This window comes from Protopterus annectens, chromosome 4.part1 (genome assembly GCF_019279795.1).
Source record: "Protopterus annectens isolate FY-2018-M chromosome 4.part1, PAN1.0, whole genome shotgun sequence".
Taxonomy (NCBI): Eukaryota; Metazoa; Chordata; order Ceratodontiformes; family Protopteridae; genus Protopterus; species Protopterus annectens.
Window position 1 is genome coordinate 766376311 of NC_056734.1, and position 12885 is coordinate 766389195.

The window sequence follows — 12885 nt, forward strand, 5'->3', positions numbered from 1 at the left end:
ATCTTTTAGGCATGATACAAAAAGGTACTTGAATTCAGTTATCACATTGAAGAGTCACTGCATTTATTTATATCTTCAGACTTGAGATTGACATTATTCAGATGGTTCCCTATTACGTTGTCGAACTTTAATAAGTTCGAATGCTATATGGTCAAACCCATATGTTCAAACTTTTAAAAGTTCAAACGTGTTAACGGAAATCTCCGTTCAGTGCGGAAAGGGAAGATTTCCCATTACTGCACTGTAGTGCGGTCTTGCAGTTGGTATATTTAAAGAGCAGGGATGTGGGGGGTGCAGGGGGCTATCCAGATACTTACAGAAATACTTTTGTTTCAGAAGAAGCTGGTAAAACAAAGGAGGTACAGCCAAAAGATATAAATCCTTTAATGTACTACACTCACTGCATAAATATGGTGTCCAAATGATCTTTATTGTCCGTGCTATTGCATCTTGTGTCTTTTTCAGTTTGAAGTAATTCATATAAAGTTCTTATTGCAAACTGTAGTATATTTGGAAGTAGATAAACACATTTATAGACAGAGGAAGCAAATATTTGTTGACAAATTCGAAATATAAATTTTCAGGAATGGAATTCTTGCACTGAGCAGTATGAAAAAGCTACTCAGTAAAAAGGCCAGTTGGCAAACTCAATGAAATTTGGATATACTACAGAGCAGTTAAATGACCCTAGGAAACAGCAAGTACTTTATATATGCAGCTCATTCCAGTTGGAATCTTGAAATTTAGACAAATTATTATTAAAACATAGAAAACTAGCTAAAAATTTCACAAGCTGCAGTCTTTTTCCAACAGTTTACACAGCAGTTTCCTAAGATGCCTCTTGAATGTTATAGAAAAATCTCAAAGCACTTGACTATGACAAATTAGACAATTGCTTGGCATCCTAAAAGCTTGAAAGTGGCATTACTTACATTTTTGTATTCATTGTTCAGTTTTTCATCATCTTTTACAATATCTGGATAACCAATCCTATTCTGAATTGTTCTTGCCTGCAAAAGCAATATTTATAATCATGAAAACCTCTTTTCATCATCATGAAATGCTATATATTTACACAGCTGCATCAGAAACAGGTATTGTCATATATGTAACATACTTTAGTTAAATGAGCATAACAGCTACATTGTAATTATCTAAACAGATCACTTTTAATAGGTGATAAGTGCAGCTACATAATACAGCATATCCTCAAATAAAATATAAATAGATGTGTTACATAATATATAGCATACTCTCCAAAATATTACAATATAAACAGAAAATGTCTTGTCCTTTTTACATTATATACAGTACATAGAAGTAAATCAGTACATCCCATGCACCTTAACACAGTTACTATATTAAAATATGACTACAGTATAGAATAGTGTATGAGGACCCTAGATAGAAAATATATATTGCATAAAACATTGGCTGACAGAAATCTCACCACATGTTATATAATACTTGGTCGAGGTGGGATACTTTATGAGCAACACATTAATAAACAAAGCAGAGCTACAAAATAAGTATTTTCATTTGAATGGACACGGTCAGATTAACAGTCACATTTATTGCCATACTTTATACAGTTCTCCTTACACTGACCAACATGCTAATAACTGCTGTTATTCAAAATTGTCTTTTTGCTTCCTCTTAAAATGATATTTTTACCAACAGAATGCTGCCAGCCAACTGCAGATCTAGTTTATGATCACTCCCAACTAATCTGTATTCAGAATTCATGATGTTGGAATCACAGATGAGCTTCATGAAGCCTATGTGAATCTCAGTACGAGTTGTAAATATCAAACGCTGAGGAGTAGTTTGGTAAATAATTTTATTTCACTTCTCCAAGTGCTTCAATCATTTAATACCATGACAGAAATGGACTCCAGTCCTTGGGGCATAAATAAAGTTCACAAAATCATTTGCTTCAATCGTTGATGTTTGCCGAGATGACCTTAGGGGGACCTTGCCATTATCCATACTAAAGCTAATTTTATGCATCTTTCCTTAGAGGAAGGTTGGAGCTAGGGGTAAGAAATGACGGACTGAAATCAATATGTTATGCCATGTACAACAGGAAATCAGTATGTCATACCACATTCAATAGGATATCACACAAATTAAGTAATAACTCAATAGTGTGCAAGTATGCAACCTGAGACAGAAAAGTGAGATGTCTTTTAGAATTTTACTGAGCACAAAAATGTGCTTTATTACTGGTTTGGCTTTCATTTCAATTACTGCACAGAAAGACTGGTTTTCATTTCAATTACTGTACACAAAAATTAACAGGTCATACATTATAACCTAAGAAAACAATCATACATTATAACCTAGGAAAACCAATCTCTGCATTAGCTTAACATGTCATGTTTTAGCAGGAATGAAATTATCATGCAAAAGGAGACGCCTGTTGAAGGTATAGCTCCTTTAACTAGGTATTTGAGATACCGTTTATTCTGTCAAGGAGTACAAGATCAAGGCGAGCTGGATCTTTCATGGCTCAGCAGTAATTTATTGCAACTGTGTTCAGAAGTGTTGTGGTGACAGTCTAATACATATTTTTCCTAATAGGTACCATGTCATCAGTTGACTTGAGAAGCAGGTGGGAGCTTATTGCTTCAAAAGCCAGGGTGTTTTTCAAAGTCTAGGTGAGGGGGTCTCAGTCAGATATTGCATTCAACTAAATTAGGAGAGTAAAGTTCCACAAGAATAAAGATCTCCAAAGGTATTCAAGACTGGCACAGATGTTGAGATACAAGAGACAGATGGACACAACAGAACCTATGTTGGAGCAGCCACTACAGGAACAGGTTGCCATGGATCCGCCTTCAGAAACATTTTCATCTGTCATATTGGGATATCAGTGACAATGTAGTGCAGGAGCAGTCAGTGGAAGAATACCCGAGTGGGTTGGAATCCGGGCATTGATTGATAGCCGAGTCTCTTTTACATACCCCAGTGCCCAACTTGTAGAAATTATCCTGAGCAAATATATTAAGAAAATATCACACATTTGCAAGGACTCGTGGACATTTTTTAAAAAGATAAGTGAAATTGATTACAGCGACTCACTGAACTTCCTTACTATTGACGTCATAGATCTATACACGTCTATACCTCACCTGGAGGCTATTGAATGGATTTCACTAATGTTAGATCGTTTGGGAGCACCCAAAAATGAAATTGATTTAGTATCCCAACTTTTAGACATCATACTTATGTCCAACTTCTTCATCTTTAATGGGAAATATTATCTCCAGAAACAAGGCGTAGCTATGGGGTCCCCATGTGGTGCTACAGTAGCTAACCTATTTATGGCCTACTGGGAGGTTGACAACATTCTTAAGGACGTTAACACAACGAACCGCATCAAGTTCTACACAAGATACCTGGATGATATTTTCATCCTTTTTGATGGCGATGAGACACTAGCAAATGAATTTGTTTCTTCTATTAATAACACAACTGACTTTTTAAAATTCACATCTAAATTCTCAGAGCTAAGCATTGACTACCTTGATGTTCACTTGTATAAAGAAGAAAACCAACCTACTGCAACTCCTTTTTACATTACAACAGCTGCCACCCATTCAAGCAAAAGAAGGCTATTATAAAGGGACAGCTAATTCGAGCAGCCAGGATGTGCAGTAATGAGATACTATTCCAAGAAGAATGTAAAATCTTGGAAGTAATGTTCACCAACAGAGGATACCCAAATACTTTATTTGAAGAAATACTGGACGAGATCAATAATAAAAGAAGGGAAGGTCAATTTCTACCCTTACTTCCACACAAAATTTTCAGTGGACAAGAGGAAGACTTAGAGGCTAATCTGAGGGTTGGGGAGAACATACCCTTTCTTAGGGCAACCTCCAACACTGAGATAACAGGGACCTCGTTTGTAAATAGTTTCATCACAAATTACAGTATTGACTCGAGGAATATTCAAATTATACTTTATAAAAATTGGTATTACATAACAAATAATGAGGAACTCATGGACAAGTTAGGCACAAAACCTCTGATAGCATATAGGAGAGGCAATAATTTGAAAACTTTGCTAGAAAGAAGTAAACAGACGGAGCTAATGACTAGAACAAAAGGCTGTTTTCAGTGCGGGGCATGTAACTATTGATATCTTGTGAAGGCTTCCAATTCCTTTGTAATATGCAACAAAAAGTACCACATTACACATAAGCTTAATTGTGATTCTAGATCCATAGTTTATTTAGCTAAGTGTAACTGCTGTGAAGCATTTTACATAGGCAAGTCTGACCGGAGACTACGGGACAGGCTGTATCAACATGATTATGCCATAAGGAAACTGAAAAAAGAAAACGCTTTAGCTAAACACGTAATGAAACATCAAGGACATAGCTTTCATCTTATTGCAATTGACCAGGTCAAGAAAACAGAAAGAGGGGGTCCAGTACCTCTCTTTTTGGAGAATAAGGAGCTAGAATGGCAAATATTACTAGACTCATTTTCGCACTCCAGGTTTGAATGAACATTGCAATATAGCTTGTGTCCTGAAAATGAGGAGCTATAAAAGATAACTCCTTTACCTTTGTCTTACTTCACTTTTCACTTCATTTTATTTTACTTTAATAGTAACTTGTAGTAACATATACTTTTCACTACTTTTAAGACTTACACTTAGCAAGGCTTCCAACTATAGTTGCAGGTAGTGATTTCACTAGATACTTTTTTACAAACACTTCTATAAACATTTTTATATGCAGACCTGTTATGCATTGTTTTTAGACTGCTTTTATTGTGTATATATTTCTTACACACTTTCATGCTTTTAATGCACATTTGCTTGGTGTATGAACGTAACAAACTGCTGATGCATCAGTGTTTCATGGTTTCCAACTGTTTTAAAAGTATGAAACTACACACTTTTGAGAATGCTCCTAAACAGAGCTTTCATTCCCTGAATTTACTTTTGCAAGAAATGCTAACACGCCTTCATTGTGATTGCATTACTAATTAAGCAGGGTGTGTTGTATAAAAACCTGACTCTGACACTGCATTCTACTTTTGCCTCTGATGAAGCTGTAGTTTTAACCACAGCAAAAACGCTTGTTTTAATAATAAAGTGCATTAAGGTTCAAGTTTTTTCCGACTTCAGTGTGGCTTTATACGTGCAAGTGGATTTCAATTTCAGTGTTGCAGCTTGTACTGCAAACAGCCTTCACAATAAGGACTTTAACATTTTTTTGGGCTTTACGGTGCTTGTCCGGACTGCTTTTGTGCATTTGAGTGGGTTTTTAGATAGACTGTTTGGGAATACAAGGCTGGGGGGCTAAACACACCTTTATTGAATTATCACTCCTGATATACAAATTTACATTTTATACAAAAGTTATCAAACTGTATTAACAAATTAACATGTACAAACATTATGCTTCACATATATTGCTATATATCACATAACCTATGCAACAGTACATAAATTATTCAATTCCTGCCCCTTTTTAAACAAGAAACAGCATTATTAAACCAGCACTTACAACATAAGCAATCATAAATTTATATAAATGAAAACAAACCACACTAGCACAATCCTAGTTTTCATCACAGACCATACTGACATACTCCCAGTTGCAAACATAATACATAACTTATAATCAAGCCAATCATTCAGTCAAACATTACATAGCTCATTTAAGTTCTGCCTTCTTTTAAACTTCATTCCTCCCCTATATGCATTGTTACCACAATTCCCATTTGTCCTATGTAGTTTGCTCCTACCCTTTTCTAAAGGTCTCAGTTCCAGTTGTTTTATCTCTGTTACTATATTCACTACTTTTAATATAGTTGATTTAGATTCTGATTTCCATTTTTTAGTATATGCTTTTTTGGCAGCCACCATATTTAGACACAGCAAGGCCTTACCATGTCTATGCAAGTCTGATTCTGTAACATGGCTCAGAAAAATCATCTCCCTCGTCACACCAATCTACCCACCCACCATCTCCAACAGTGCATCCAGCAGGGAATTCTTAGTTTGCCAACCCATCACACTCCCAGAAAATATGTTCCCAAGTACCTCTTTCTTCCCCATCGCACCTTCAACATTTACTGTCTACATGAGGAAAAAATTCTCTGGAACCTACTTGGGGTATAAAAATATCTATGCAAACATTCACAAGCAAAAATCCTAAGTCTTCTAGATTTTGTTGCGTATTTCGGAGACATACATATATCCTCCCATTGTTTCTTTGTGAATTGCTCATCCAAACTATCTTCCTAATCCATTCTAACCTCCTCTGATGATTCTCACAGTTATCATGCAATATTTTATATGCTGTACTAATTCCATTTTTATAGCAGCTTCTGTTCACAATTCTACTAAAACCTCTACCAATTCTGGTCTTTTGCTTAGGATCTCCCTTATTTTTTTCTCCTTGCCAATACTCTGCTATTAGTCCTTAATAGGGAAGGCAATCTCTAACCTGCAGTTGAAATAAATTTGTAGCCTCTTCTCATTTTATTACCTTTGCCTCTTTTGACATTTTTATTGATAGAGACTTCAGTGCAGCTCAACCGACACTGAGTGTAATAGAGCCTCTCAAGAAACAGAGTTGGGGGGTGGGGGCTTACAGGGTATAGCATTCCTTCATTTGGTTACTCCCCAGCAGAAGAATAATTGGAGTATTATGGCAACACTGTCAATTTTTTGCTCATGTTCTAGTCCGGCTTTGCTGTACCAAGTAGGGCTGCTACCCTAGTGGCAGTCGTAACAGCACATAAATCCCTAAGCAAACAAGGATAGGAATACCAGAGGTAAATATGCTCATTTGTTTGAATTAGTAGATTCAGATGGAATTCAGAATTTAATAGAGTCGAAGGGCAGAGTGCACAAAGATTAGGATTCCACACTTGCAGTGACAGGCATGAGATAGCTTGGTAAAGTTGGGGTTCTCAGCTGGGACAATTGGATTGGGAATTTTATTCTCTTAATGGCAGTTATTTTAGAAAAAGATCCCTTGTTGACCTACTTCCTCATGATTAGGGAAGAGAAACAATTTAAAGGAGGGGATGACTTTAATGGTTCTAGTACAACCAACAATTTTAAGAAAGTGAAGGCACTGAACTCCACCCTCAAGTTGGAAGACTGGCATTTAGAAACATAGCTTGGGGTTATGATAGATAGGCCTAAGTTTACAGCTTCAGAATGGAGAGAAAAACAGAGGTGCAGGATCTTACCGCTTAGCACAAAAAACTGGAGAAAATCAAAACTAACGGTGGGACAAAGGCCCAAAAATAGGGACACATTTTAAATATTGCTCTTATAAACTTAGAAAGTTGCTAGAATAAAAGTGTTTCTATCACTATGCATTTTTTCTGAAGAATATTTTTTACACTCCCGTCTCTCATTGTTAAGTGAATTCACACCATCATATTTTATGAGGAACAGACCAAAATATGGACATTCTGCAAAAATCTAGACAGTTGAGAGGTATATGCAGGATCAAGGTGTGCTGGGCATTTAGCAGTGGGACGTGTGTGTGTGTGGCCCTCATGGCATTTTGCACACATCTATTCCTAGTATGGCAGGAGTCATCCCCTTGTTAAATGCAGGGTTAAATTAATTACCAGAAGGGGCAATCCTGATGGAATTTTAGAGTTGCGTCAGGTTCCTCAATTAGGAAAGCCAGTGGAGGGTGGCAGTGGATCCATTCCTGCCTTCAGAGGAAGTCGGCCCTTTCAAAGTCTTTTGCACAAACAGCCCCTCACATTCATCCATAATGTGGGTGCTTCAACTGAACTGGTAACTAGGTATGCAGGTTCTTAGGCCAGAAATGAACTTTGGTGGGATTCAGGAAAACACTCTCTATAATGTCATGTCTGAAACTTTCCCCATGTTTTTCATTTTAACATAACTTGTGTTCAGTTGTTGACAGAGCAAATGTTGCAAAGCTTGCCTGATAAAGAATTGCTAGCTGGCAGGATCGTTAGAACAGTTGCTGCTCCTCTTTTCCATTCTTTTAGGATTCCTCACTTGGAGTTGATACCTAAGAAAGGGGAGGGGCATTTTTGGCTTTTAAATCACCTTTTTCAGTAGGACCCTCAGTCAGTGACAGCTTTCACTGAGCAGATGATCAGGTTCACTATGCTTTAATGGATGATGACATCTGCTTTAATCAAGAAAATTCCAGACCTATAGTTCATTAAAACTGATGTTGAAGTTGTGTTTCTCTTGCTGACAGTCTTATCAGGAGGACTGGCCATTCCTTGCCATGTGCTTCGAGGGTCAGTTTTATTTCAGAACAGCCATGTCTATGGGATGCAAAGTGGCTTGCATAACATTTGAGAAATTCAGTTTGGCCCTTCAGTGATGTCAGGCAGTTGTGTGTTTCTTGGATGAATTTTTATTTGTAGGCAATAAGGAAGAGTTGTGTTGGGACCTGGGTGGTGGGGGAGAAAATCATGGGCCCAGTCAAACCTTTGGATTTCCTGGGACTGAAAACTAATGTACCATTATGGGTTCATAGGTGGTCACTAAGCTAATGGCACAAGAGCCTTTACAAATGTAGCCATATTTATCCCAAGTTCCCTATTATCAATAACTAGGTGGACAAAGTTCACAGAAGTATGAGCCTATGCTATGGTATCTAATACTGATTACCTCTGTCCATGAGGGACATGGACACCACCCCAGGAGTGAATTTATGATGACTCATCCATTGATCTAGGTTGCACTTAAAGAGGGGCAGGGGTATCTCTGCTTTACATGAATGGGGAGCTTGTAACACAGAAGGGGTAGTCTTTGAGATACGTATCCATCTCTCCAGCATAATTTTTTCATGTCAGAGGCTATGTTAAAATCTCTGGAGAGAGTGAACCTCATGCAATTTGATTTACAAACGTGTAACATTTCCATCAAGGTCGGGTCAGAGACAGCTTTGTAAGCCAGACACAGATCACCCCTTAGTAGCCCGTAGGAGACACAATACAGTGATAGAGATTTCTATCTTTCCATAGAGGACTTGTTTTTTGTACCCTGTATTTTCTTGATGAGAAACCTCTGTGATCTTTCCAGCTCTTACTGGTGTCTGGTGAGGTACATGCAGAAAGATGCATTGTACTCAATTAGTGGTCTGATGATGGCGAAGTACAGTCATATTATAACATCCTTTGATCTTAATGCCATGCTGTTACTTGCAAGATGTGCTATATAGAAATAATTCCTCACCAACTTGGATACGTGGTAGCTGAAGTCCAGATTGCTATCGACCTGAGTACTCAGACATCATACGACATAGTCTACACTTTCCAAAGGAAATAATTATGCATTTTTTTGTTTTTTGCATTTAGTTTCAATCCATGGCTTTGGCACCAATCATCTGTCTGCATTAATCATTTTTTCAGTATATTAGCATCATTTGGGGACTCATCGTTCCCAATTTGTCATTGTCAGCAAACTTGGCCAGCCAAGCTGGTTGTTTTGCTGCTGACTGTGTTTACACACTTTCTCTCTTTTTTGTGTCTGCTACTTGCTGTAAACATTTACTTGGACTTCTGAGAAACAAATTCTAAACAGTAAAGGGCCCAGCACAGAACTCTGTGGTATGCCACTGCTGACTGGCCTTTTGCTAGAGGTGAATTCAACTAGTTTGACAGTATGTGTCTTCCTGATGAGCCATTTGGCTACCCACCTGGTGAGGTAGGGGGTCAATTCTGAATTAAAATAGTTTCACTATATTACCTGAGTGGGGGTCTGTGTCAAAAGCCTTGACTAGGTCAAGGTAGGTGGTATGCACAGTCTTTCCCTGGTCCATGGCTTTGGTGAACTTCTTAAAGAAGTCAACCAGGTTTAACAGACATGATCTACCCTTAACAGATCCAAACTGGGCTGGGTCCAGAGTCTGGAGATTACCTATGTCCTTATTGAGAAGATCCATAATGATTCTTTCCATGGTCATACTTACAGGTCTATAATTCTCTGGGTCAGTTGATGCCCCCCCCCCTTTGTGCAGATGGGTAGCTGCCACTGTCCTCCATTCTGCCAGAACATCACCTGTCCAAAGGCTGTGTTGAATAAGGATCCAAGTTGGTCTGCTAAGTCATGTTTTAAGTTGTTTTAAAGGCAACCTGGTATGTTGTCTGCCCTGATGCCATGTTTTTGGCCTTAGAGAGTGTAGGGATAACCTGCTCTCTTGAGATAGTAGGTTGAGGAATGGTGGCAGGTATACTTTGGGGGGTGACCAGTGGAGGTAGGGGGTGAAGTCTGATCCAAATCTATTAGTTAGCAGGTTGGCACCTTCCTCCAGTTTAGTATAGGTGGTGTCATCCACAATCAGCTCTGTGCAGAGCTGTCTATTCCCTTTAAGAGTTCAGACAAAGTTAAACAAATGCTTTGTGATTATTCTTAGCTACGGGATCTATTTTTGCTTCATAATTTGCTTCCAAGGACTTGGCAAGATCTCTAATTTCCACACAACCTTGGTTCAATATGGCTTAAAAGTCTGGGAAACTCAATAGAGAATTAAACCACACTTGTAATATGTACAAAAACAAAGAAAGAGAGACTTAAAATTAGCGCTTTCATCCAACTTTTATTACACAAGGATCTTCATCAGAAACATCTCCATAACAAGAAAATCCCATTTAAAACAACTCATTAACCTGAAAAAACATAATTGTCCAATCAGCATCAGTTGTTCAAATCACATGCTTAAAACCATTAAACTCACAACTAATAAAATATTACAAATAAGTATAAGATAAAGACCTATTAAAATGAATCATATCCAAAACATTGACTGATACTAAAATCAAGGTACACTATACGTTAATAAGCATTTAATATTTTAATATTAATATTTTCATTTAGACCATGGAGCTTCTCCACCCTTAACTTAATTTAACATTTAAGCACCCTGGTCTCCAAATAGCCATTAAATCCATTAATAAAACTACTTGAATCCACTTGCTCCAAAACAAAAAAAAGTAAATTTTCTAAACTGTAAACAATGCATACTATGCTCTGCTAAAGCATTAAGTCTTTGTTTTGTATAGCATAACAATGTTCTCTTACCCTAAATCTTAATTCTCTGATGCTCTTACCTACATAAAAGTGGGTGCAAGAACAACAGGTAGCCAACTATGTTGGAACTCTGGTAACTAAATCTAAATTTGGACAAACAGTGTAGTTAAGGTCTTCAAAAAATACTGTGCTCACATTGCTAATAAAATGACATGGCTTACAATGAGCACAGCTAAAGGTTCTGGGAACAGAAATGAAAAAATTATCATCTCTGCTCATGTCATGCTCTAACAGTTTTTTAACATTCGATAACATTTTAAATCCAAAATTAGGTGCATTCCCAATAACACAAACTAAATACGAGTTCCCTTGAATAATTTTCCAGTTGTTTCTGATAATAACTTGAACTGCATAACAATCCACTGTCATACGTAGGGGAATGCTAAAGTCTTATTATAAGTTCCATTAAAAGACTTTTTGTTTAGGTTTGAGTTTTTTGTTCAAAATGGATGGAAACCTACTTGATCTGCACTGTTCAACAAAACTGACTATTTTCTTAAACTCCATGAATGAATAAGCTCTATCCAGGAACAACAGGTAGCCAACTATGTTGGAACTCTGGCAACTAAATCTAAATTTGGGCAAATAGTGTAGCTAAGGTCTTCAAAAAATACTGTGCTCACATTGCTAATAAAATGACATGGCTTACAATGAGCACAGCTAAAGGTTCTGGGAACAGAAAAGAAAAAATTATCATCTCTGCTCATGTCATGTTCTAACAGTGTTTTAATATTCAATAACGTTTTAAATCCAAAATTAGGTGCATTTCCAATAACACAAACTAAATACGAGTTCCCTTGAATAATTTTCCAGTTGTTTCTGATAATAACTTGAACTGCATAACAATCCACTGTCATACGTAGGGGAAATGCTAAAGTCTTATAAGTTCCATTAAAGACTTTTTGTTTAGGTTTGAGTTCTTTGTTCAAAATGGGCGGAAACCTACCTGATCTGCGCTGTTCAACAAAACTGACTATTTTCTTAAACTCCATGAATGAATAAGCTCTATCTAGGAACAATTGCGCAATGAATTGAACTTCACCCAAAAACCTATTATCTGTACTAGTTAAATGGCTAGCTTTAATCACCTGCCCCTTAAAAATATTTAATTTCATAAATTTTGGGTGATTACTTTGAAAATGCAAATAATTGTTACTGAAGGTTCTAAAAATAGAACTTTAAAAGTTACTTTAATTGCTATTCATCTCAATAGTGACATCTAAACAAATGAATGTTTTTGCCTATTTCACTTAAAGTAAAAGTAATCCAAGAAACACCATCATTGATTTCTTGGGTAAAGCCATTAAATTCATCCTTACTCCCCTTCCAGATGAAAATTAAATCATCCCTTCAGTATAAACAAACAAACTGGAAAGACTTAAGTTGATAAAAACATTGGTTTCCCACCAACATAATACTAGGTTGGTGAAAGCAGGTGCCACTTTAGTACCTATCACCACACCGGAAGTTTGTTGGTAAATAACCTGTTCAAATTGAAATAAATATATATTTTTAAGACCATATCTAACAAGGATTCCACAAAATTAACTGTTATATGATCAAAGTCAGTAAACTCAGTGAGATATAACTTAAATTCAATACCTTGTTTCTGGTCAACGCTGGTCTACAAAGCTTCTACATCCATTGTAGCCAAGAAAGTTTCTTCTCATAAAACTGTACTGACTCAAACAATTGAGAAAATCCCATGAATCCTTTAAATAAAATTTACACTTTTTTGCACCGCTGGGGTCAATATGTCAAGGTAACTGAAAATAGTCACTGTTTTGTGCTTTGGACACGAAGCAATGGGTCAA

General features: G+C 36.9%; 1 protein-coding gene across 1 annotated transcript in view; it reads right to left on the bottom strand.

Annotated features, from left to right (window-relative positions):
• The window catches only part of MME (membrane metalloendopeptidase), a 1194620-nt gene that overhangs the window by 282886 nt on the left and 898849 nt on the right, over window positions 1-12885 (bottom strand). Inside the window, exon 14 of the mRNA XM_044070514.1 lies at window positions 933-1010. Within this exon, the coding sequence (XP_043926449.1) occupies window positions 933-1010 (78 nt within the window). The remainder of the gene's footprint in view (window positions 1-932; window positions 1011-12885) is intronic.